We start from the raw sequence: 27,811 nt of genomic DNA, 5'->3' as shown, positions 1-27,811 counted from the left end.
TGCCACCATGCCTGGCTAATTTTTTTTTTTTTTTTGTATTTTTATAGAGATGGGGTTTCACCATGTATGCTTGTATTTTAAGTACAAAACGATAGTAGATAAATCAATAAATATTTATACTTAAAATATAAGTAGAAAACAATGGTAGATAAATTGTCGTGAACTTCTATCTAGTTCATTTCTGGTTAACTTATACATAGAACTAGAAATTTATTTTTGACCATTACTAAACTTTTCTGTTCAGTGAATTGATCCATTCGTTGAGTTTTTGTTTTTTGGGTTTTTTTTTTTTTTTTGAGATGGAGTTTCACTCTTGTCGCCAAGCTGGAGTGCAATGGTGCTATCTCGGCTCACTGCAACCTCAGCCTTCTGGGTTCAAGCGATTCTCCTGCCTCAGCTTCCTGAGTAGCTGGGATTACAGGCATGTGCCACCACGCCCAGCTAATTTTGTATTTTTAGGAGAAACGGGGTTTCACCATTTTGGCCAGGCTGGTCTCGAACTCCTGATCTCAGGTGATCTGCCCAACTCAGCCTCCCAAAGTGCTGGGATTACAGGCGTGAGCCACCAGGCCCAGCCTCACTGGGATCTGTTATCTAAAACCTTTTATTGGTTTTCAAGTTGGTTTAAGATTTCAACCTTGAGCTTGACTTCTGCTACTGGTAGATTTGTGTGTGTGTGTGTGGTAAAAATCAGATGGGGAGTTTAGAATTTAATAGATTGAAGTATTATTTTCTGGATTTTATTTACTTTTATTAAACTCAGCTAAAATCCCTTGAACTTTCATTTAAAGGAAAGCATTTAGTTCTTTACACAATAGTGATTATTCTAGAAAAGAGCTGGGATTTGAACAGGATTTTACTAAAAGGGCTATTAATTTCAGCAAACCTATTATGAAGAGGTAGCTAAAAGTTGTTCTGCATACATTTCTGGGCAATACACTTTGTGATTTCATTCTTACTTTGGGCAGCAGAGCAGTTCACTGAAGTTGCAGTAACAGATCATCTCACATCCCTTCCCATCCCAGAAATGATCCTGGACATTGACATCAATCTCTGTCAGGTCAGCTACTCCTTCAGGAAGGTTGTGACAGTTGCGATCTTTTAGTATCTTTCTGTAGCAAGAGAGGCGATTTGTAGGCATGGCTTGAACTCCTAGCAGCAAAGTTAGCCCAATGGTGAAAACAAGTACCATCAATTTCATTTTGGCTTTTGGCCCTAAAATAGAAGAAAGACCAAAATGTGTCAATGTTTGTTTTTTAAAGATAGCATTCATCTGAATGAAGTTCTGTAGCATGCTTATAAACTCTTGGCTAGAAAGAATGGAAGTTGGCCTTTTCTACAATCCTGTTTGTGCTTCTCAAAGTGTAGTTTTATGACCATCTATGATAAAAAACCATTTGGAATATTTGTTAAAAATCAAATGCTCAGGCTTCTGGGCCAGGCACAGTGGCTCATGCCTGTAATCTCAGTGCGGGAGGCTGATGTACAAGGATTGCTTGAGCCCAGGAGTTTGAGACCAATCTGAGCAACATAGTGAGACCCTGTCTCTACAAAAAATTAAAAAATTAGCCAGGCATGCTGGCGTGTGCCTGTAGTCCTGCCAGCTACTCCGGATCACTTGAGCCCAGGAGTCTGAGGCTGCAGTGAACCATGATTGTGCCACTGCTCTACTGGGGGTGGCAGAGTGAGACCTTGATACACACACACATACACACACACACAGTCACACACATGCTGTAGGCAGGGAGGAGGTGTTGGTGAGAACTGGAATCTGCATTTAAGAAGTACCCAAAGCCATATATATTTTGAACATTCAGTAGAGAACACCTGCTTTTTAAGGTGGTATAAACTCAGGCAAATTTCTAGAACAAATAACATAATTGAATACAGTGGTTCTTTACCTTACATTATGTTACATCCTAACAACATTGTCAAAGAAGCTGGGTCCCCTCCTGACAGAAACAGAAAACCCATTTATGTTGATAACGACAGATGATAGTGTACAGATGTATTTATAGTTTGATTGTTTTTTAACTTCCAGAAGTATTTTAATACCCATTGTTGCAAATTTTTAGTAACGTTTGGATTTTTTTTTTTTTATTATACTTTAAGTTCTAGGGTACATGTGCATAACGTGCAGGTTTGTTACATATGTATATATGTGCCATGTTGGTGTGCTGCACCCATCAACTCATCAGCACCCATCAATTCATCATTTATATCAGGTATAACTCCCCAGTGCAATCCCTCCCCCCTCCCCCCTCCCCATGATAGGCCCCATTGTGTGATGTTCCCCTTCCCGAGTCCAAGTGAGCTCATTGTTCAGTTCCCACCTATGAGTGAGAACATGATCAGGAAACAACAGGTGTTGGAGAGGATGTGGAGAAATAGGAACACTTTTACACTGTTGGTGGGATTGTAAACTAGTTCAACCATTATGGAAAACAGTATGGCAATTCCTCAAAGATCTAGAACTAGATGTACCATATGACCCAGCCATCCCACTACTGGGTATATACCCAAAGGATTATAAATTATGCTACTACGTTTGGATTTTTATCCCACATAGACTACTTCATCTTAGTTGCACTTGAAAACGAAGGCTTGAATTCCTGCCTTATAATTATCTAGCCTACCATGAACCCCTACCATGATGGGGAACTCATTATTGACTAAGTCAACATATCCCATTGATACATTTCTAACATTTCCCTTATTGTAAAATATTTTTCTGTAGCTTCCACCCACCAATCCTAGTTTGAACCCTGAAGTCATACCAACAATTCTAATTTCTCTTCTAGGAGATAATTTTTCAAGTACAGGATTTGTATAGAACTATAGAATATTAAGTATCTATCTAATTAGACTTCTCTGGTTTCTATATTAGATGGGAAGAAAATGGAGACTATCGTAGTAAAGGAAGAATAGCAAAATAGTGGAGGAACCAGAATTAGAATCTAGAGCCATTCAGATTTTATCTCATTAACAGGTGCCAAAGTATCTTTCCCTCCTTGGAAAGAGGGAAAACAGATAGAGGATATTTCTCTTTGGATATTGTACTTGGAAAGAAAACAATATTGTGGAATAGCCAGACGTAGTGGCTCATATCTGTAATCCCAGCACTTTGGGAGGCCGAAGCCAGCAGATCACCTGAGGTCAGGAGTTCAAAACCAGCCTGCCCAACATGGCGAAACCCTATCTCTACTAAATATAAAAAAATTAGCCAGACGTGGTGGCGTGCACCTGTAATCCCAGCTACTTGAGAATGGCTTGAACCTGGGAGACAAAGGTTGCAGTGAGCCGAGATCAAGCCACTGCACTCCAGCCTGCGCGACAGAGTGAGACTCCGTCTCAGAAAAAAAGAAAACAGTATTGTGGAATGGAAATTTTTGGTATGAAGTTTTTAGTGATTAGGTATATTTTAAAGGTAAATCATTTTAGATAAGATCATTGATTTTTAAATAAATACATTTATTGCTTTTTTTTTTTCCTTTAGATTAGAAACAAAGTATTTCTTCTACTCCTAAGTGTTTCAGATTTTCTTTGTCTCACATTCTAATTTGAGTTAGCCATTTTTGGCTTTGGCTGTATATTTCCTTAGAATTATCAATATCCAATTTAATTCCTACCTCCAAACATTAGTGAAAGAAAAGGCTAAAATGAGATCTACTTCATTTTATATATTTTCAGATTTAATGGAGCAAGACATTGTAGTGTTACAGTGGATCACAATCCAGCATATATAAATAATATCTTCCAATGGGCTTTTTGTAAGTCATGGTTTAAGTGACCGAATATGATTGATCATGGAGAATTTTCTGTATGTATTTGAGAAGAATGTGTATTCTTCTGCTGTTGACCTGAATGTTCTATGTATGTCTGTTAGGTCCATTTGATCTGTACTGGTGTTGAAGTCCACTCTTTCTTTGTTGATTTTCTGTCTGGTTATTCTATCCATTACTAAAAGTGGAGTATTGCAGTTTCCTACTATTACTGTGTTGCTATTTCTTATTTTAGTTCTGTCAATATTTGTTTTATATATTTATGTGCTCTGATGTTGGTTGTGTATATAATTGTTATAGCTTGCTGGTGGTTGACGCTTTCATCATTATATTTTCTTCTTTGTCTCTTGTGACAGTTTTCTACTTATAGTCTATTTTTTCAGATATAAAATAGTCCACTCTGCTTTCTTTTAGTTACCATATGCATGGAATATCTTTTTTCATTTCTTTACTTTCAGCTTGTGTGTCCTTAAATGTTAAGTAAGTCACTTGCAGAAATCATATAGTTATATATTGATTTTTTCTTTCAGCAACCCTAAGTCTTTTGATTGGAGAGTTTAATCCATTTACACTTAAAGTAATAATTGATAGGGAAGAATTTACTATTGCCATTTAGCTTATTGTTTCTAGTTGTCTTGTAGTTCTTTGGTGCTTTTTCCCCTGCCTTGTCTTCCTTTGTGTTTTGTTGGTTGTTGTTTTCTTCTTCTCTTTCCTCCTTCCTCCTCCCTCCTTTTTCCTCCCCCCTCCCCTCTTCCCTCCCTCCCTCTCCTCCTCCTCCTCCTCCTTCTTCTTCTCCTTTTCCTGATATGCTTTGATTCTTTTCTCTTTTGTGTAAACTGCTATAGGTATTTCCATTGTGGTTACCATGAGGCTTACATAAAATGTTTTATAATTGGCCAGGCGCAGTGGCTAACACCTGTAATCCCAGCACTTTGGGAGGCCGAGGCAGGTGGATCACGAGGTCAGGAGATCGAGACTATCCCGGCTAACACGGTGAAACCCCTTCTCTACTAAAAATACAAAAATTAGCTGGGCATGGTGGCGGGTGCCTGTAGCCCCAGCTACTTGGGAAACTGAGGCAGGAGAATCAATCGCTTTAACCCAGGAGGCAGAGGTTGTAGTGAGCCGAGATCAGCACCACTGCACTCCAGCCTGGGTGATAGAGAGAGACTCCATCTCAAAAAAAAAAAAAAAATGTATAATTATAAGTCTGTTTTGAGGTGATAACAACTTAACTTCAATCACATACAAAAACTCTACTCTTTTAATTCTCTCTCACCACACTATGTTATTGATGTCACAATTTACATCTATTTATATTGTGTATCCATAAACATATTTTAAATTATAGTTATTTTAATACTTTTGTCTTTTAACTTTTATGCTAGAATTAAATGGAATTTAACCACCATCATTTTAGTAATATAGTAGTCAGTATTTGTATATACACTTATCTTTATCAATGAGTTTCACATTTTCTTATGCTGTTTTGTTGCATTTAACAATAAAGATGTATAGAGTATTTCCTTATAATTAAAAGGAAACCTTTTTCTTCTATTATGGTCTTTGTATATGCTGCTCTCTCTACCAGGAATGTTCTTTTTTTGGCTGTTTTGACTTTTAGGTCTCAGTTTAAATGTCATTCCTTCCATGGCCTTTCAATCTAAGGTAGTTTCAACCTTATTCTTTCATAGCGTCCTTTTCTTTTCCTTAATGATATTTATCACAATTTAAATTATATATTTGTGAATTTACTCATTTTATGTCTGTCATTCTCATTAGACCAAAGGCTCCACGACAGCAATTTATTTTGTTCACTACCATACACCAGTGGCTAATACGATGCTTGGCGCATACTTGAAAATGAATGCTTTTCCAAAAACATATTTTTTATTCTAGGCAAGAGCCTACAGAGGTTTTATGTTGTCTAAAAGAATATGCGGACTTCTTAGGACTAATCTAAGGCCTTCCTTTCACTTTGTCTCCACATCTATCATTCATTCCTGTTCAGCTAGCCAGGCAGTCAAGCCACTCATCTCTTTAATCCTATGTATGTGTCTCTGCCTTGTTGTTCCTTCTCACCCCTTCCCTTGATATTAATTTCTGACCAAAGCATCCATGAAGGACAAACCTCACACTCATATCTTCTAAGAATCCTTCCCTGATTCCAGACAATACTACTCTCATGGCTCCCTTGCTCTATGTGCCCAAAGCACTTATGTATAATCTGTCCTACAAGAACTGTGAATTTGAGTAAATAATGCCTTGTCATTGTCGACATTTTTATAAGCTGGTTAACCATTTGGAGAATATGACTACAATTGAATATGGGGAGTGGGAAATTCAGAAAGCTGATTAATTATTTAGTGAATTGGTTATTATGTGAATTTACCTATAGCCAAGAAGGAAGATTGGGAGCAATCATAAAGGGCCTAGAAGATATGATAAAGAGTTCAGATTGTATTGAGTATATTAAGAAGCCATTGGAAAATTTTGACAAAACAGTAGCATGATCTGATTTATGCCTTTTTAAAAAATCCCTGGCTGGTCTGTGAAGATGTATTGTGGTGGGACAAGATTGGAAATAGAAGAAAAGAGGCTTTTGGTGAGAACCGATGGGAGATATGAGGCAAGAGGGAAAGAATCAAGGATGATTCTTGGGTTTTTGGCTTGAATGGTGTTGCCATTTGTTCAACTGAGGAAGAATTGGAAGGAGCCAATTTTGGCAGGAATCCAGGAATGAGGTTTTAGACAAGTTAGGTTTGAGATGCCTATTAGATATCCAAGTGAAGATGTTGAGTAGGCAGTTGAATGTGAGTCTAAAGATCAGGGCTGGAAATACAAATTTGAGAGCAATCAGGATATTTATTGATAGTATCTATAGCTATGGGTCTGGCAGGGCAGTAAGGGTAGACCCAGAAGAGATGAGGCAAAGGGCTGAGGCCAGGGCAATTCAATATTCAGAGGACTGGAAGAAGAGATGCTAATATCAAGTCAGCAAGTATTGTAACTTCTACTTCTTTTGTATTGAAGAAGAGTATCTGCTTCGATGCTGAGCTCACAGTAAATGTTCAAAAAATTTCCTTCAGTGAAATGAACAAATAAATTTCTGGAAAAATAAGTAGGTAAATTGTCATACCGCATACCTCTTCTATTTTCATGCCAGAGCATAAAATTGTTTGTTTGTTGTTGTTGTTGTTTGCCACAGTCTCAGTCACATACTACATTGGAAAGTTCCACACTTGTGTGTGTGAGTGTGTGTGAGTGTGTGTGTGTGTATGTGTGAACACATTATAAATTACATGTTTTGGCCAGGCACAGTGGCTCACATCTGTAATCCCAGCACTTTGGGAGGCAGAGGTGGGCAGATCACGAGGTCAAGAGATTGAGACCATTTTCGCCAACATGGTAAAACCCCGACTCTACTAAAAATACAAATATTAGCTGGGAGTGGTGTCATGTGCCTATAGTCCCAGCTACTCAGGAGGCTGAGGCAGGAGAATCACTTGAACTGCAAAGGCAGAGGTTGCAGTGAGCTGAGATTGCACCACTGCACTCCAGCCTGGGTGACGGAGCCAGACTCCGTCTCAAATAAATAAAATAAAATAAACTACATGTTTTAAATGCAGAATTCTGTTCTTCCTGTACTTAAGTACAGATAAATAGCTTTAACTATTATTTAGCAAATGGAAAAATTTCTGACCCAGTGTGTTCCTGGGATATGTTGGTTGTTGTTTTCATTAAAGGACACCAAACTTAATCCTTGGCAATCCATCAAAACCATATATGTTCAAGTGGTAACAAGAGTGAAATGATTTTGGCCAATTTGAAGCAAATTGGTCTTTTTTTTCTTTTTCGGTTGAGGTACATGTACTTAAAATTCCTCCTGGAGTACACCCACATTACAAAAGAAAACAAAGTTACATACTAAAAATTAGAAGGAGTGAGCAAGAGAAGCTTAGGTAGTTATCCATTGTTTTCTTAAATTCGATTTTATGTAATTAACATGGTTCCAAATGTTATATGATACCATTTATATCCTAATAGTGTTGTAAGTTTTAATCATTGCAGAGGATACAGGATTATGAGCAAGACATTTCCAACTAAACAATAAATCATTGCTACCATCCTTTGGTAGGGAATTGCAAATTTTGATTTCTGTCTGAGGGCATTCAGCACAAGCAAGCTTTTGAATGGCTGGAGTTAAAAGCAGACTTAAAAAGAAAAATTATCTCACTTAATTGCCAAAACTAACAGGACCATGCAGTTTAAGTGTTCAGACATTTATGGTGCAAATGCTCATACAGGCAGCTGATGTCAGTTCTGGGAACTGGTATTAAGAGCAGTGGCGTGAAACAGAGTTGATGAATTAGAAAAGACAGTCCATTTTCGGATTGCTTTCAAAAAAGCAGCAAGAGAGAAGCAAAGCTGCAAAAGCAAATGAAAACTCCAGCCCAGAACTTGACATTTGAAATATCAAAATTATAGTTGAGAGAAATTAAAATTCCTGCCCAGTCTGTGATGTTTTCCATTCATCTTTCTTGGAGGATGAAAATCACTGTTTTTTTAAAGTTCTCTTTTTTTCTTATTAACTGCCTTAGAAGACGTTTCTGTTAGAATGACTGAGTCCTTAGTAGATGTTTTTGTTAGAAGGACTGAGTCCTGAAGTGAAATTTCCCAAAATATGTGTTAAAGAACAGAAGTAGTATTAAAAACTGAATAAGCTGCTTAAAGATCCTTAAAACAGATATATCATCTTAAATATCTAAGAAAACTTCATCCATAGGAAAGCATAATCCACATCCTCCCTAAAAGTGATCAGGCTTTTAGAGCATGCCAGAAGATGATATTAATATTCAGTCTTGCATCATTCTCCTTCTTTTTCTGGACACAGTAAATCATCATCACTGGAGAAAAGGACCAGCATTTGGGAGAGCTTTTCAAAGCCTGTGTAACTAAGTTAAGGAATTTTAAAGAGGAATTTTTCTAAGTCTCAGAGGGAAAAAGTGTTCTCTTTATATTAGCAATACAGACACTGTTGTGTTCCAAGAGTGGACACCAAGGATGAATTCAATGAATTCCCTCTTTGTGTCACACATTTATACCAGTTTCTTTTCAGGAATCAGGATTTTTAAAAGCAAAAAACATTGGCTTTCTTAGATGTTGCAGTTAACTTCATGTAGTATAGGTAATACAGCTGCTGCATTTAAAACAATCTTATATACTTCATCATCCTCACATAGTTCTGAGGACTGGGATAAGTCCTGTTGTGTGGGAAAACATTCAGAGTGAATTTGGGCATTCAATAAATGACAGTGAAGAATCTGCCTCTTTTTAAACCTATAATGAAATGACATTCCTCACCAAGAAATATATATTTTCTGTTCTCTTTTAATCTGATTATTTGCCTTTCTACTAGGAAGCATCATATTTTTCAAAGTGCCTGCACCATCTCCTCAGAGGATCTCTGTCTTTTTCTTCTGACTTAACACATACATACATTTCTGCTCTAATCTACAGTAATAGTTTGGAGTAAAACAACTGACATAAGATTTTTTTAAAGAAAAAATTACATACCTTTTTCTTCTTTCCTTTTGGTCTTCTTGGCAGAGGATGCTTCTTAAATGCTCACACTCACTGGGTGAGTTTGAGCAAAAGGAGAAGAGAGGAGGTGCTGGAAGGAGCTTCTTTACAAATGAACCTTTGTCTGCCTTGTCTCTGGCTTGGGATCGACAGACTCGCTGCTTCAGCCAGGACTGCGGGGAGGAGGGGAGTGGAAGGAGAGGAGGCTCCAAGAACTACCTCCTTTGGAAGTGTTCAGTTCGTTCCAAACCAGGCGAGAACGAACTGAACTGCTTCTTTACACAGGGAAATAACTAGTCTATACAAGAACCTCAGGGAGGCAGACTCTGGTAGCAATAAAACATAAAACCTGAGGTATTTTTAAAAGAACACAGAGTGATTTTTCCTTTAAGAAAAGTGTGTGTGTGTGTGTGTGTGTGTGTGTGTGTGTTTGTGTGTGTCTGTGTGTGTGTGAGAGAGAGAGAGAGAAAGAGAAGAGGAAAGTGGGGAATGGCTAGCTGTGCACCTCTTCCCCTTCCACAGTTTTCCTAGCCATCTAGATATCTTACAAATTTTTGGTAGAAGATATGTTCCAATTCACATTCCACCCCTTCCATTTCTCACCCAAAGAGTCATTACGAGTCAATGGTAAGCTAAAATGATGACTAAAAATGAAATGTATTCTGTGTCTTAGAAATAAAGGCACAAAAGAAATGTTATTCTGTTTTCAGCAAACTATACTGGAATTCTAACATCTGTTAACTGTCTTTTAGGTTTTTAAAAAATTTGATTAGGAGTAGTGTTCTGGGAATTAGAAAGATTATATTGTAATGAAGTTCGAATTATCTAGACAGACAATTGAGGAAAGGGCATTCCAGGTTGAATTACAAAGGCATGAAGGTGAAAGACAGGGTGACGCCTTTGGAGATTATAGGTAGTTTCATTTGGCTAAAACCAAAGATGGTAGGAGATGAAATTTGAGAGATAAGAAGCAGCAAATTGGTGAAGTACCTCATATGCCATGCTAAAAAAAATTGGATTTTATCCTGAAGATGAATGGAAAGATGATGAAAACATATTAAAAAGGATGAAAAGCCTGACTGCAGTGTGAAACAAGGATGGTTTCCTGGGAGGAAAGGAGACTAAAGACAGAGAATACCGGCTGTTGCTGTAGTCCAGAAGAGAAGATAGGAAGGAAAACTGAAAAGACTTGATGATCAATTAAGTGTTTATGTTTAGCATAGAGATAGGAAACTTTATTCACTTTCAAAGGCTTGGGTCTTTGGACGATGGTGCTGTTAATCATCTAGAAAAAGAATATAAAAGGAAGAGCTGTTATTCATCTAGGAAAAAGAATACAAAAGTTTTGGCTGGAGGAGTGAGAAAATAGAAATGAGTTAGTTGGTGAATGTTGAGTTTAAGGAACCCTAAATACAATTGAGAATGTTTAGTAGGCAGTTGATTAAATAGACCTGGAGCTTAGGAAAAAGCCTGGTCTAGAGAATTAGTTCATCAACCAATCAACTCAATATCAAATAATCTCAACTAAATAACTAATAGAGTTAGTTATTCAACTAAATGATAGCTGAAGTCATGGTTGTACCACTAAGAAGTTACTGTGGTCTTACTGTGTGCCAGGCATTTCACACATCTGAACGCGTTCACTCTCCTTCCAACCCTGTGAAGTAGGTACTATTATTAGTCCCATTTTATAAATGGGGGGAACATCAGAGATGCCAAGTAACCTGCCCCAAATCACACACACAGCCAGAAAATGGCGAGACCCTGGCAGTGTATTTCTAGTGTCTTAGTTTCCCACCATTTTGCTGTACTGCCCCTTAGAATAGATTATAGAGTTCATGATAGAACTGAGAGCAGAATCATTTAAGGGTTGAATGGAGAACTGGGAAGGAAACTGATAAGAGGTAGGCAAAGAAGTAGGGGAAAAATTAGGAGAGTGTCATCATGGAAGTTAAAGGAAGAGTATTTCAAGAGAATGGAGGTGAGTGGAAGGCTGTTGATGACAGCAGTGTTGAGAGAACCACACATGCACACCTTGATATGAAGGTAGGCAGAGCAAAGTGAAGGTCAATACAACCAGAAGCAGTTCCAGCCCTGACAGAGGTCAAATCTCTGCTTGGTCTCTATTTCACTGAAGCTGGAGCAAGTGGCATGGACTTCAGGAAGGGAGATGAGAGGTGCGTGCGCAATGGACTGCACATTTCCTTTGCATATTTATAAACAAGTCTGCTGTGAGTCTTACTAAATAAAGATGATGCCATACACAGATGGAGTTCATTTGTTTGCATGATTTAAATGTATAGAAATATGTGAATATGAGGAGGAAAATGGAAACTAGCCTTTATTCCACTTTAAGAGCTATCCGTCCTGTTTACCTCAGGTAGATCTAAACCAGAGGTATGGTGCCAAGGCAAATCAACATTCCCTGTAGATGGATCCTCTCTTTACTCTGTTTTACTCTTATTTCCCTGTGTGTCTAATTCTGTCTAAATTTCCCTTATTGTGTTGCTCATTTTTTCTCCTTGTTTCTGAATTCATAGCTGCTCAAAATAGTTGATTCATTTTTATATTCAGCAACACTGAGATCCATACAATATGCTTGGCGTTGTGCTTATGAATGCTGGCTGTAAGTGGCACACAGCAGCTCTTGGTAATTATCTAATTGTCTCTGGATCATGTTCTGAGCCACTTAGGAAAGTTTTCCCCTAAGAAGCACATTTCGACCCTGGCCTCCAAATCCCTTGTGTTTTCAAACATGTGTTTATTACTAGCTGGACTTCCTATCATTTCTAGGAAGAATTATTAAACATTATCGAACTTATAATTGATTGTCATTCATCCTGATGTCCATTACATGGAGTTGTCCATTTGAGAAGGAGTTGAATTGCAAACCAAGGCCTGCAATCACAGAGTCTGCCTTTGTGGCTTTTAATTTGTGGCCCAAATCTGAAACCACTCTTTGTTTTCCTGTACGTGGAGCCTTAAGGCCTTTTTGTTTTCTTTCCTAATGGGCTGTTACTCAGACCTCTTATCGAACCCGCTTTAACCCTGTTTCTTTGAGACGGCCTCAGGAGCCTCCCAAAGTAAACCTTTTATGTGACATAGAGCTTCTATTTTAAGTAAAACCATCCAAATGTAATGTATACATTTCCAGAAAATAAGTCCAGGTATGTATTTTTATGTGACGATGATGACGATGGTGGTGAGGATGATGATGATAATGATGATGTGTGTGTTTATTTCTAAAGGTATACGTTATCACTCTTAGGTGCAATCAGGTTTGTTAGAAATAGAAAATCCTCACAAATTAGTGATAAGACCGATTCATGAGTAGAGAAACATTTTATACAGAATTTAAGCAATTACATTCAAAGTACTGAAATTAAATTTGTAAAGGGATCTAATTAGTATTAAAAAACAAAACTCCAAAAATTGAAAAATAAAGAAAAACAGCAAAAACAGCCAAATCCTTCCAATCAGATGAAGTCTCAAGAGATGTCTCAGATACAAATAATTTCAGATATCAGACATCTTAAGCTTGTGAGAAAAAAAAAAAAAGGAACATGCATTAGTTCTTCCTCTGATGTCCACCTGGGAGCTCACGCATTCGCCCTAATTTAGAATCTGCTGCTCCTCTGTTCCCTGATTGACCTCTTTCTCTCATTTCCCTCAGGCTTGACTCCTGGGCTCATCGAGGCTGGCAGTGTGGGGAGAAGCAGCAGCTGGTTTCAGCCTTCACAGCTCACATCTTCCCAGGACAGAGGTAGGACTTGTTTTATGTGAGTATCCTTGACAAAAGGGGCCTCAAAATAATTGCACTTACTGAAAACTAACTGACAATATGCTTGTTGAAATAGTGATGAACTGAAGACAAAATTACCTCTTAAAACTACCTTTAAAATCTTTCATCAGTTAAAAAGAAACAAGCTATTTTACTAACTTAACTATGTTTGAACTCAGTAAAAGAGTTTCCTCTTCGATTAAAACTATTTAAAGTTTCCCTTAAGATATCGACTGAACCTGGAACGTTTATGCTTAGACTGGTTTCTGCAAGTGGGTTGAACAACATAACCTCTGTTACCCAAACTTAGCTTTATGTTGCTGAAGTGAGACTCAGGAAAACAGATTCTACTGAGGAATCATCAGTGAGGCCCTTGAAGAGACAGCAGAATCACCAAATAGCTGTTGTGTAAGAGGATGAGCTGATGCTACCTCCCCTGCAGGGAGAGAAATGCTTCCATGAGGCATTCATATTGGAATGCAGTTTCGATGGTATGATGTACTTGGGAATGGCTAGGATTCCCAGATGGGCAACCCTGGCTATAATGGGGATAGCCAGGAGAGTCTTCTTGATCAAATGCTTTTAGTCAGAATATCAAACACAAGCTCTCTTTCACCTGGGCATAGAAAGTAAGGCAGCCCCCTTCCCCTGCGCCGCCCTGGGCGTGCTGGGCTTTTTAACAGAATTGATACACAGAGATTATATCAACATGAGTAACATGATTTTAAATACTGCAGAAATATAGTCAGAAAAATGAACATTAGGAGAGACCTGTGTCCAAGAAAACTATCCACTTTTAGGAGCCCATGGAATAGTTAGAATGAATGGTAATGTTAATATGAAAATAAACTTTGGCAGGAAAAGAGGCCAAGAAGGAAAGGAACATGAAAATAACCTTTTTAGTTTCCTGGCAGTCTCTGAGGGGCATTGGACTGGTCCATGGAATCACAGCCCAGAGTCCAGCAATAATTTTATGATTTGTTGGAGACAACCTACTCACTTACCAAACCTAGAAAGATGGAAAGATTGACTAAGTGTGTCAACGTGTATTCTTTTGTAGGTCCTGAGTTATTGCCCTAATCTTCTCGAAGCTGTTTCACAGAGACAAGCATCTGGTGAGTTGATGATGTTAATGATAATAGCAATGATACTAGTAATAATAATGCTATTAACTGCATTGCCAAGTGTACTAAACATTTTACAAATGTTGTCTTATTTAGTACATGCAACTTACTTACATGAGGTAGTTTCCAGATGGGGGAACTGGGGTTAAAAAAAATTAAGCACTTGGCCAAGATCACACAGTTGATAAATAGTGGAGCACAAACTGGAAACCAAGACAAAACTGTGCTCTTAGCCTGCTGCCACAATAAATAGTAAAAAAAAAAATAGAATGAGAAATTGGAGAACCTAAAATAACAGTACCTTTTTAAAAAATTGTAGCCCATAATTTGAGTGTGCATGAATCACACCTGCTCTCTGTGAGCCACAGAGTCCTCTCTCTTTTACTCTGTTTCCTCCATCCATCTTCTGTTCATATTTGACTTGAAGCAGTTCTTACATGGACAGTCAGAAACTTAAGTCAGCTGAATGGTGTTTTCTACAAAGTCAGATATGGAAAGTTGCCAAAATATCAGTCCTTGGGACAGTTTTTAAGTTACTATAATTCTAGGAGTAAAACTAGTCACTCAGTAAATATTTGTTAAATGAATGAATGAGTCAATTAATAAATGAGTGAGGGGATTAGGTTCTTGGGTAGAGGAGAGGTTCTTGGGAAGTAATCATTCATAATTATTTATTGTGTGTCTGCTGTGTACCATGAAAGATGCTGCAGTGTCGCTGAAGGCGAAGTTCAGCAACTGATCACCATTCCTTCCTCAAGGTCCTCTCTAAAGCACAAACTACTTGGCCAGCCTGGCTACTGAGTCCTACTGTAAACCCTCAGTCTTCTCCCTTGTAAAATAAGGGGTTTAATTGATTGTTTTTATTGCTCCTTCTACTTACCATTTTTCTATGAGTATATGCTTCTAAATATCATTTTTAAACAAACATTTTTATTTTAGAATAGTTTTTGATTTACAGAAAAATTGTTAGCTTAATACAGAAACTTCCTATATACCCTATACCCAGTTTCCCCTATTATTGAACTCTTACATTAGTGTGGTCCATTTTTTATCATTAATAAATCTACATCAATACATTATTATTAAATAAAGTTCATGCTTTATTTATTTTTAGTTAGTTTTTACCTTTTTCTGTTGCAGGATCCCCTGCCCAGAACACCACATTGCATTTAGTTGTAGTGTCTCTTCAGGCTCCTCAATGTCTCCGACTTTCCCTGTTTTTGATGACTTTGATTGTTTTGAGGAATACTGGTGAAGTATTTTGTAGAATGTCTCTCAACTTAGATCTGTCTAATATTGGTCTTATGATTAAACTTGGGTTATGTGTTTGTAGAAAAAGGACCACAAAGTTAAAGTGCCATTTCCATCACGTCGTATCACACATGGACAAAAAAGTCAGGAACATGACTTATCACTATTGATTTAACTTCAGTCACCTGGCTCAAGTCGTTTTCGTTATGTGACTCCACTGCACATTTACTCTTTTTCTCCTCCTTTCCATAGTACACTCTATGGAGGGAAGTCCCTATGCATGGTCCATACGTAAGGAATGGGGAGTCATGCTCTAGCCCTTTGAGGGCAGAGTAACTACATAAATTTTTGAGAATTTTTCTTCACATGAAATTTGTCCACTGTTGCTTATTTATTTACTTGTATTAGGATGAACTCATGTATATTTATTCTATACTTTGGATTATTTTATACTTTGGATTAAAATATTCCTTGCTCAAACTGTCCCAGCTTGTGCCTTTAGGGGCTCCTTTAGTTGCCTCTTGTGTCTCTATGGCATGCCCCATCAAGGTCATGGTTTTTGTTTTTGAGTACTTTCTTCCTTTCTGGCACTAAAAGATTGCTCCAGGCTCATCTTGTGTATTTCCTGTCCCAGTACTATAATCAGCCATTTCTCCAAGGAGCCCTAGTTCCTTTCATTGAAGAATAAATTAGAAACCAAGATCTGGGAGCTAGGTGTGCTCATTTGTACTGGTGTGTCATAGCTTCTCATTCCTCTCAGCTGACAGAGCAAGGAAATATACTGTGTATACCAACCTGTGTAAATACACGTATCTGTAAATATTGCCATGCATAACTGTCTGTATCTATTACAACCTAAACATGAGTTTATACTGATGGCTCCAATTCTAATCCATTACTACATGAATCATTTGAGCCTCCTCCTCTTGCTCATCTGTAACCTCCTGCTCCAGCAGTGGGAACCTAACTCCTACCATCAGCTACTTATTTAATTGTTCATTCCCAGTATACACATATAGCAGCATCAGAATTGTTAACACATACCTCATGGTAAACAATTTTATCAGCTGGAGTACAGTGTTTATATACAGCATCTTTTACCTTTAGTTTGATAGACTCCACTCATTTCCAAAGTTACACAGGTCTGCAACTTCCCCCTCACTACGCCTTTCAGTGAGGTTGTTTCATACATGAGTAATAAAATTAGATTGTTTTGTCACATTCTGTTTTCACCCTAGGACTGTCCAACCTCCTAAATAATTGTTCATAATTTGCATGCAATAAGGTTCAGTCTTTGTGCTGAAAAGGTCTATAGGTTTTGACATGTGCATAGTTTCTTGTACATACCATTACATTATGACACAGAATAGTCTCTCTGCCCTAAAATATCTCCTGTGCTTTACCTATTCAAACCTTCCCTCCCTCCTACCCTGAACTCCTGGTAGCCATTGATCTTTTAACCATCTCTATAGTTTTACCCCTTCTAGAATGCCATATAATTGGAATTATGTAGTATGTAGCCATTACATACTGGCTTTTTAAACTTAGCAATATACATTTAAGATTCATCTATGTATTTTCATGGCTTGATAATTTATTTTTATCACTGAATAATATTCCATTGTATAGATATACTAGTTTGTTTATACTTTCACTTGTTGGAGGACATCTTGGTTGCTTACAGTTTTTGGAAATTAAGAACAGAAGTGTGCTCTGGGCATGGAGGCTCATGCCTGTAATCTCAGCACTTTGGGAGGATGAGATGGGCGGATCATCTGAGGTCAGGAGTTTGAGACCAGCCTGGCCAACATGGTGAAACCCTGTCTGTACTAAAAATACAAAAATTAGCCATGCGTGGTGGTACATGCCTGTGACCCCAGCTTCTCAGGAGGCTGAGACAGGAGAATTGTTTGAACCTGGGAGGTGGAGGTTGCAGTGAGCTAAGATCGTGCCACTGTACTCTAGCCTGGGCGACAGAGAGAGATCCATCTCAAAAAAAAGAATAGAGGTGCTGGGGCTGGACACAGTGGTTCACAATTGTAATCCCAGCACTTTAGGAGGCCGGGGTGGGCAGGTCACCTGAAGTCAGGAGATTGAGACCAGCCTGACCAACATGGTGAAACCCCATCTCTACTAAAAATACAAAAAAAAAAAAAAAAAAAAAAAAAAAATTAGCCAAGCATATTGGCAGGCACCCTGTAGTCCCAGCTACTGGAGAGGCTGAGGCAGGAGAATCACTTGAACTTGGGAGGCAGAGGTTGCAGTGAGCTGAGATAGCACCACTGCACTCTAGCCTGGGCAACACAGTGAGACTTTGTCAAAAAAAAAAAAAAAAAAAAAAAGAATAGGGGTGCTATAAACATTTGTATGCAGGTTTTGTGTGGACATAAGTTTTCAATATCTTTTTAACATTTATTTTTCAGGTCAATTAAAATCATAATTTGTAATAATCTAGCCTTTATATGGCTTCTCAGATATAGCTACCTTAAAAATAATAAACACATTCATATACTAAATCCATTCAGATTCAGATACCATTTTATATAAAAGTGTGAACAATGAACCTGCAATTATTTTGTGGAATAAGATAACTTTAGGACAGTTTAGAAGTATTTCATTTAACATTCTTTGAAATCTGAGCAGACCTGTGGTCTGTGGAAGTTGTTTCTTTTACACTGCAAACAGATAAATTTATAGGTGTTAAATTTGCTATAAAATTGTTCCTTTATTGATCCTTTACTAATAAAACATATTAAAGATTATATATTTGGAAATCTAAATAGAAGCATTTTCAAATTGAAATAATAAATACCACACAGTATTAGATAACTAAAACTTGCTCCCTTCATGTGAATACATATCAGATAGGACACAAGAAATGCCAGGAAATAGGCAATGATGATATTTTCTCTGGATATTTAATCTCTAAACACATGAAATATATTACATACAGTATAATCCTGTTGAAATATAACTTGTTATTCCAGAGGATTGGGTATGTGTTTGAGAGTCATCTATGTCCACTGAAAGCTTAACGCATAGTAACAATTCTACAAAAAAACCACACCTTTCTATAACACTGTGTTCTATCAAACGACAATTTGATCAAATTTATCTTTGCCTTTAATACTAATATTCTAAGTAAGCCTCCTTCTTTGGGGATGAATTAACAAAAATTGCCCCCGGATTGTTACCACCTTACAGAATTTTTACTATGCTTCCTCACTCTATGTTAGTGACTTGTGTTGATTGGTCCAGGATGGCTCAAGTGTAAATATCTTGACATCAGAAAGATTTAACAATTTTAAGTGGTTTATTGTGTGTCTTAAGCTATCTTATGTCTATGGTTTATTTTATGTCTTATGGTTTATTTTATGTAAAATATTTGAGAAAATAGAGAAGAAGTATCAGTGAGAATGAAGGGTTCAAGAATATCACACAAGTTCAATGTCTTTCCCCTCCCCATAGAAATTTTGACCATTTTAGTGTTGGAAAATTAATGAGTCTGCCAGGCGCAGTGACTCACGCCTGTAATCCCAGCACTTTGGGAGGCTGAGGCAGGCGGACCACGAGGTCAGGAGATCGAGACCATCCTGGCTAACACGGTGAAACCCTGTCTCTACTAAAAAATACAAAAAATTAGCCCAGCGTGGTGGCGGGCGCCTGTGTTCGCAGCTACTCCGGAGGCTGAGGCAGGAGAATGGCGTGAACCCGGGAGGCGGAGCTTACAGTGAGCCGAGTTCACCCCACTGCATCCAGTGTCTCAAAAAAAAAAAAAAAAAGAAAAGAAAAGAAAAGAAAATTAATGAGTCTAAAGCTATCTCAGAAAATGATGGGATTTTCTTTCCTGACCTAAAAGGTTCTGAGATTTCTCCATTAGAATCCTGCCTCACTGAGAGGTGAGGACTTTTTAACCAATAAACCTGGAGGTTTTAGGGCTTTAGTTTAGCATAATCCCTGGGAATGTGATTCTCCCTGAAGCAAATCCCATGTTATGATGCATTAGATGGGAGCTTCTGTGGTAGACCATGTCCCTTTTAACATTATAACAGGGGAAATCTTCCTTCTACCTCTTTTTTCATACCCCTTCCATATGTGACAGAGGGCCCCTTAGCTGCCTCTGAGGGCATGCTTAGCTGCCTCTCCTGTTCTAGGATCTCTTTCCGTCCTTTGCTTTTCATCTTTCTCTCTCTTTCTCCATCTGTCTTCCTATCCTTTTGCTCCCATGAAACTATCTGTGCTGTGCTCTGTATCCTTCCAGGTTGTGACTCATGTCCCATTTAAAGCTGGAGAAGCAGCAAGATAGACTAAGACATGAATTCCCTGGATCTTCATTGGTAGTTCCCTGCATACTTTTTTTTTTTTTTTTTTTTGAGACAGAGTCTCGCTCTGTCACCCCGGCTGGAGTGCAATGGCGCAATCTCAGCTCACTGCAACCTCTGCCTCCCAGGCTCAAGTGATTCTCCTGCCTCAGCCTCCCAAGTAGCTGCGATTACAGGCATGTGCCACTATGCCCAGCTAATGTTTGTATTTTTAGTAGAGACAGGGTTTCACCATGTTGCCCAGGCTGGTCTTGAACTCTGGACCTCAAATGATTCATCTGCCTCCGCCTCCCAAAGTGCTGGGATTACAGATGTGAGCCACTGCGTGTGGCCTCCCTGCATACTCTTAAGTATGCCAATATTAGGTGAGTGGATATACATGTCTCTGGAAAAAGAACATTCTGTGGTCTTATAATGGTTGTTCTTTTCAGTATTCTCCTGACATGGCAAAATAAACTTACTGAGTGCCAAAGATCCTCCAGGAGGAAAGGGATGAAGACCTGGGGAAGGGATCTCCATCCCATTTGAGATTCAACCTAGGTAAAACTTTCTAAAGGGCCAAGATAGTCCTGACTGAGGTCTCCCAAGAAGAGAGAGTCTGGCTCAGTGAAAGGTTCAACTGAGCCTCCAGGTTTGTGGGGACAGCTTGTTCCAGATCCTGTGTGTAGCTGTGGTTAGAAGCCCAATTATACCCAGCCACTTTGGCAAAGCTGTCGTGTTTAGGGAACAGTGGCTGATTGTGTGAGTATAAATCCAATAAGGTGTTGCCTTGGGAGTCCATATGCACAGTGCTACCCTGCTGCCTGCGCAGTGTTCCATAGCAGCAAGGCCAAGCAAGACAAGGATTCACTGAAGCCTGATGGAACCAGTTTTCAACAGTGACATTGTATAGAAGTGATGTTTAAAACCAGAGCCTATGGCCAGGCGCGGTGGCTCACGCCTGTAATCCCAGCACTTTGGGAGGCCGAGGCGAGTGGATCACAAGGTCAGGAGATCGAGACCACGGTGAAACCCCGTCTCTACTAAAAATACGAAAAATTAGCCGGGCGCGGTGGCGGGTGCCTGTAGTCCCAGCCACTCGGGAGGCTGAGGCAGGAGAATGGCCGGAACCCGGGAGGCGGAGCTTGCAGTGAGCCAAGATCGCGCCACTGCACTCCAGCCTGGTGGACAGAGTGAGACTCCCTCTCAAAAAAATAAAATAAAATAAAATAAAATAAAACCAGAGCCTGTTAATGGACTGGTCACATGGACTTCTGAAAGAAGACTACTACCTTTGGACTAAGTTAATTCCCAGGTTTCTGTACAACAGAGAGAATGAAGGTTCCTTAAGAAAGAGAAACCAAATTGCCTACTATATGGAGGAATGGAAGCTTAAGCAAGGAATTGGAAAAATAAAGAGAGATGCCCAAATTTTTCATCCTAAACTGGTAGAGATCCATACAGATTATATTTAATATGCTAATTCATTGTGAATCTCTAAGCGCTGAAAGGTTTGCTAAATTTGTTTGACTACTGAACTTTTTAAAAACTATATATCTCAAGAGACTGGATTCCAAGGAACACTTGTTATAATAGAAAATGATTCTCCAGTGACAGAATTTTAGATACTAGGTCATGACAAAGGAGCAGCACATGGGGAGCAGAGGCCCTTTCCTGGCACCCACCCATATAGTGGTTTGACTGTCTCAGAGTAGACTAGTTCCATGGTTCTGTGCTGTTAATCGTATTGCTCTAGTGACTCTAACCCAAGGAGGGCAGAGTGTGCAGTGAGAGTGCTGAGATGGGATTCCAACTTTCTCCTTAGCTCCATCTGTCATTATTAGCCTTTGAATAATGCCCACCACCTGCAATTGCTCATTGGCTACATGAGAGTAGGGATTTCCTGTTTTATTGTGCATCTTCAGTGTCTAGAACTGTGCCAGACACCATTTAAGTATTCAATAACTATTTGTCAAATGAATGGACTTCTGATCTAACACTGTCCTGGCAACGACACTAAAAGCCTAACTTAACCATTTCTTTTGTACAGTTTGTACCTTGTGGCTACAGAGATTCAGGAAGTATAAGAACAGTGATGACTTGAAACTACTGACTAGGTTTGGTGGGCCCAGTCCTCAGCAGCAAACGGTAAATAATGTTTAATTTGTAAATCAAGTAAAACCTATCTTTTCCCAGGTTGGATCAACCCAGAATTGGGGTCAGGGGTACAGCCATCTCAAACCATATCAGCTGAATCACCATCTCTCTAGTTCCACATTGCTCAATCTGAGGATAAATTGCAACTTATTTAGCAACCTGTTTGGTGGCATATATTTTATAAATAAATGTATTTCTATAAATCTGTATATAAATAAAAATTAAAAATATTTCCTTTGTATTCTTTAAACTAAACTATGTATCATGAAACTGTTTGCAGTGTAATGTAGCTTACAAGGCAACATTTTCATCAAATCATTCTAATAATTTTTAAATCATTATTTTTAGAAATTACTAGTATGGTCTTATGTTTGGTAAGCTCTCACTAAACTAAATGCTGCTTGTCTCTAAGCTATAGTTGTACGGAGGAAACTCTACTAAATGCGTCCTGTGGCTTCTCTTTGTGTAGATGGTTATTAGGTGTGGGCCCGGGCACATGCCTCAGCAGGAGAGTGATTGGGTGGGGTGCCCATCATATTTAGAATGCTAATGTTTCTCACGTCATCTGTACCCAGAGAACTTTTGCTTCTGCCCCATCTGCAACACGGTCACCAGCCCAACTTGTTCTGCTTCTCCTGCCAACCCTGGACCCCTCCTGAGCAGCAAGTAGGCACTGCGTCTGTCCCAGCTTCCACCTTGGTCTTAGCTCATGCTGCCCGGTCCAGATGCACCAGTCCCAAGTCCCAAAACCGCCCATGCAGTGGCCACTGCATGATGTCATTTGGTGGCATGTGGTCTAACTTAAGCTACTTACCAACCATCAGGGCAGAATTTCCCATTTCAACCTGCAGTAACATCATGCCTGTGTGTATTGGCTGAATATCAGCCATGGCCCCATCTCTTCTGAGTAGTTCTGCAAATCTCAAGGCCTTCTCTCATATTTATGTTAGAACAAGCCCATGAATGCTGTTTTCTTCTATCTCATGATCCCTACCATTTTTTCTTCTGTTTCTCACCTCCATAAAATGGCTCCCATGTTGATGTATTGATTCCTGGAAGGAGCTTCTGTTTTGCTTTGCCTCTTAACATCACTCAAGTGATGCTGCCCTTGCTGATACTCTGTTTCTGAGCTGAAGCTGGAGAGAATCCCCTCCATTGGCCTGAGTGGCCCGTGATCTCCAGCCCAAGGCTGTCCCATGCTCTTTGTGACTTACTCCTTGCTATAACCCAGACTCTGTGGATGATCATATTAGAAAACACCCTCAGTTTACTGTTGCCTCCCACTGCTCACCATCTTCTGAATTAAGACTGCACATTCTGGCTCTTTGCCTTGGGTAATTTTTCCCCCAATAACTTGGGAGCATTGATTCCTAGTGGCTTAGGAGAGTTGTTCTCCACACAGCTGGGCACAAGAAGCAGCCAGTTGAATGGGACCAAGGCATGAAGGCTGAAAACCTTGCAGGTGACTTGGATCTGCATCCCAGGTTGAGAATCTCCAGTTTAGGAGTCTCTTTTGAGTCCTAAAGGAAATACTCAATTTCCCCCATCTGTCAGGCCCCTGCTACATCTACCAACATGTGCAATGGGAATAGTTCTTAAGAAATTCATATACAGCTTAGATTGTTGCTCAGAGACTCCTGCCACTCTGTGAACAACCACCGTTATGGATACTGATGCACAATTTCCTTTGGGTTGATCTCATAAGTTGCATTTCCAAAAAAAAAAAAAAAAAAAAAAAAAAAAAAAAGAAAGAAAATAATAAGACCTCGACATCATAAGGAAACCACTTTTAGTTGCTCCATTTCCTGGAGCCTACAGCTGGCAAAATGCCTGGGACAAGATGTATTCAATTCAAGGCAAAGCAGAGTTGTTAGAAGGAGCAGATGGCCCACCTAAGGTGAAAAAATTACTTTCTTGTGAGGATAGGCGGGGCAGTTTATTCACCTCTTCCTCTAGGAAGGTGAGAACATGTGGAGACAAAATAAATAAAACACATTACAAACTCCTTCCACAGATGCACGGAACAATTGGTGCTGAACATGGCTACAGGAGGCATCTTCCAGCCTCCAGGAGGGCTGTAGGAGCTTGTCATGCATGCATTAAAGTGTCCCCAGAACTCGAAAACCATTCCATCAGAGGAGCTAGTAAGAACCAACAAGTCACTGACAACAGCAACCATCAGTAACCGTCTCTGAGAGCTGGTAACGAACAGCAACAAAGATTGGGGAAAGTTAAGATGAGCCAGGTAAAAAGGGTCAGGAAAATGACTGAATAGATTACAAGGCAGCAGGAATTGTGATCCATCTGAAGAAAAAGGGGAATCGTGTGAGTGGAGGTGTGGCAGCTAGATAATCTGCACATATCGAGGTAAGGGGAGGCCAGGCAGTGAGAATTTGTTATGATTATCTAACACTTTCCAGAGGAGAGAGACACGTTTCTTGGTAGCTACTCCTGTTCAGATAATCTAGAAAGTACATTTCATTCAAAAGTCTTCTCCAATATCTGGATGCTGCACCCCTTAAGGTTATGAAATGTTTTTGCTCTGAATCCTTGTTCACAAGCAACAGTCTGATCATGAATTTGGTCTCCCAGGTACCTTGATAATGGGCAGAATGTGTCAAGATTGAGGAAACAAGTTTGGAGATCCTTGGAAAGGCTTATTCTGTACCTGCTACAAATAAATAAATGTGGGTTTTGTTTGAGAGTTTGGTTAGCACGGGTCAGTTTCAACCTAATCACCCAGCAACACAGACAAAATCCTCTCTTGTGACCTGCATGGCTGAGGGTCAGACCCCAGAACACTATGGCCACTCCTCTGTATTGCCATCCTGTGAGGCTCCACTGGAGCAGCCTGGGCCTTCTTCCCTGACATTTGTGTCTGTTTAAATTTCACACAGTCAGTCCAGAAAGTCATCTCCCTACCAGTTTCTTTAAAATCAACAGAGGCTAGTTCTAAGTAATGTTTTCTGTAATGCATTCTGGCATCTCATAGCCCTGAACCTTAGGAAACAAGTTGCATCTCACACTCTGTAATCATATACCCAAGTAGCAAACTTTCAGCTTCCTGCAGTGGTCCCTGCTGTCTTCTTTATCCTGATGAGGTGAGTCTTGCTGAGGCCTCATGGTGACGTACAGGGGATCCTTAAGCAAGGAGTGGGAAAGGAAAGGTTAAGCTGCCACGCACAGCTCCAACCCTGAGCCCTCAGGCTCCTTGATCATGTCGTTTGAATGGGGGGTGGCTTGGGTTAAATGAAGAAAGGGGTGGGTGTTCTCATCTACAAGAGCAGAACTAGAAGGGTGTTTCTTGTCAGCTGTGTTCACAGCAGCTGTGGCTGGGTGCACAGCTTTCCCCATTTTTCCACTGTTGAAAAGAGTGTGTGCTTCTGTGGCTGGTGCTGGCATTCTCATCCCTGACTCTTGTAAAGGTGCCACATCATCACTCCAAGCACTCTCTCTTCGTTTTCTCCTCCCTAGGGTGTGAAGAGTTGACATTGTGCACTCCTTGGTGGGCACTACGCATGTGCTTGCTATAGGACACTTATTCACTGGTATTTTGGTAGCAAGTAGCTTTTGCCTGTCTCTAGAATAAGAGGGAAGCAGGAGTGACCCAGCTCTGGAAATTATCTACTGGGTTCACATTCCATATATTGCCCTGTATCCCTTGAAAACAGCAAATTTATATGCAAAATAAAAACATTAATATTGCATATTAATTTCTTCTTCCCCCTGTTTGGAGAGTTGGCAGAGGGACTAATAACGATGACTAGTGTGAATAGTGTCTCAAAATAGTCATTTCATAAATTGAATAGGAGATGCATTCACTGCAGCTGAGATTTATGAAGGTTCGGTGAGGTAGCAAAACAGGGTTTGCAATTCAGGATTTTATTGCCCTTAGGAGCTGTGGCTAATCTGTTGTGAAGCAAGGTTTCAGTTGGGTAAAGATTGAGTAACTAGAACAGAGATGCATTGTGTAACCCCTGTTTCCTTTTTATTTCTTGCGGACCAGTGAATATCCTAAAGTCCCAAACTGTATGCCAGCTTAGTAGATTTAATTTTTGAGTGTTTTGTATCATGACAGCTCAGCATTTCTTGCAAAAAGTGGTCATAGATAACCATGGCCATTATATCAGTCTCTGTGCTGATGCTGCATTTGTCTGACAGACTCACACAAGGGCCTCTAAAGAACCTTTTTTTAAAGGGAAAGAGAATCGGCATTTATCAATTACTTACTCTGTCGCCAAACAACCTTTATTTCTAATGACGAATCTGTGACATTGGTATTACAGGTATTTCACCTTTGTTTTGGATAGGATGGAGGCTCCGAGAAATTAAATAGCTTGCTCAAGTTACTTAATTAAGAACCTTAGAAGCCTAAAACAAACATGATCTCTTCTGGTCAGTTTTATGCAGGAGAAGTGAGGTTTCAGGATTTAAACCAGGCGTATCTGCCTCCAAATCCGTTGCTCCTTCCACTGTGCTGTGTGGCTGCATGCACACCAGGAGTTGGAGAAATGCCATAGGGTTTTAAAGCACCACCAATAAGATCATGCGATAAAAAACATATTTTGAAAAAAAGGCTGATTGTCATATAGAAGCGCCCCACCGGCAAGTCTCTAGGAGACCCCGGTAAGACCCCGTGTGTGCCCTGGGTGTTTTGAGTGCCTAGGACGGCAGGGACAGCAGTCTACCCTCCCGCAGTGTAGATGAGCCGGGCAGGGGTAGCAGCAATGCTGCCCCCGAAGTCATCTGCCAACTTCCAGTCAGTGGCCCTAACGTTTCTCCAGTTATCTGAGTGTCAGCTCTTACAATGTCTTATGCTTCTCAAAGCCTCTTTATTTAAACATTTGCCAATTGGAAGGGATTATGTCCCGACAACGACTTCCTCATTTCCATGCTCACTCCCAAAGCACAGCTCAGACGCCTGTGCGGGGATCCTGTCTGCCATAAGAGCCTCCCAAACGATGCTCCCCGCTGCCAGCCACTCCTTGCGCCCATCTTGTGGCTGCTAGATATATGGTCCTACAGCACAGCTCTGATGATCTCATACCTCTGCTCAAAACGAAGGAAGTTTCCAAATTTCAAAGCCCAGTGCCAGGCGTGGTGGCGCGCCTGTGGTCCGGGTGACTGAGGAGGCTGAGGTGGGAGGATCACTTAAGCCCAGGAGCTGCAGGCTGCAGGGATCTATGATTGCGTCACTGCACTCCAGCCTGGGCAACAGAGTGGGACCCCATCTCTTAAAAATAATCAAAATAAATTATTTTAATTGTAAAAGTCTGAAACCAAATTTCAAAGTCAAACCTAGAAAGCGTCTCGTGCCATCCCCAGGCTCCTGGGGCCCTCTCCCTCAGTGTGACGGTTTAGAACTAGAGTTCTTGGTTTGTTTTTGGAAGCCATTGCCTCGGAGTGATGGTTTCTGAGGAACCATCAGCTGCAAGAGTTCTGCTTTATAAGAATATACACATAAGAAGAAAATATAAATAGCCTAGAACTCTCTGGATTTCATCACATCATCCCACCCCCCCCACACACACAATCACATCATCACACACACACCACACACACACCACACCACACACACAATCACATCATCACACACAACACACGAAATCACATCATCACACACCACACACACACACACACACACACACACACACACACACACACACACACAGCCTATGTCTTTTCCCATTTAGTTGTTATCTAGCGCCACCTGGTGTTAAAACTTAACAGCACCGCTGGAGAAAAATCAAGAATCTACAGGCACGTTTTATCCCAAATTGAGGATCTTTAGCACTGGAAGGAACTTTAGAGATCCTTTAGACAGCTGCCTCA

The 27,811-nt window shown here is 39.8% G+C and overlaps 1 protein-coding gene across 2 annotated transcripts in view; it reads right to left on the bottom strand.

The window, feature by feature from the left end:
- The window catches only part of SCRG1 (stimulator of chondrogenesis 1), a 134,387-nt gene that overhangs the window by 5,536 nt on the left and 101,040 nt on the right, over window positions 1-27,811 (bottom strand). Inside the window, exons 1-2 of one of the 2 annotated variants that reach the window (XM_023226726.2) lie at window positions 9,360-9,762; window positions 960-1,215 (exon numbers count right to left, since the gene is read on the bottom strand). In XM_023226726.2, coding sequence (XP_023082494.1) covers window positions 960-1,201 — 242 coding nt within the window. In that variant the 5' untranslated portion in view covers window positions 1,202-1,215; window positions 9,360-9,762. Of the gene's footprint in view, window positions 1-959; window positions 1,216-9,359; window positions 9,763-27,811 lie in introns of those variants that run through there. The other variant, XM_023226734.2, reaches the window with a different exon arrangement.

This window comes from Piliocolobus tephrosceles, chromosome 3 (genome assembly GCF_002776525.5).
Source record: "Piliocolobus tephrosceles isolate RC106 chromosome 3, ASM277652v3, whole genome shotgun sequence".
Lineage (NCBI taxonomy): Eukaryota > Metazoa > Chordata > Mammalia > Primates > Cercopithecidae > Piliocolobus > Piliocolobus tephrosceles.
This window is presented reverse-complemented; position numbering and strand designations above follow the sequence as displayed.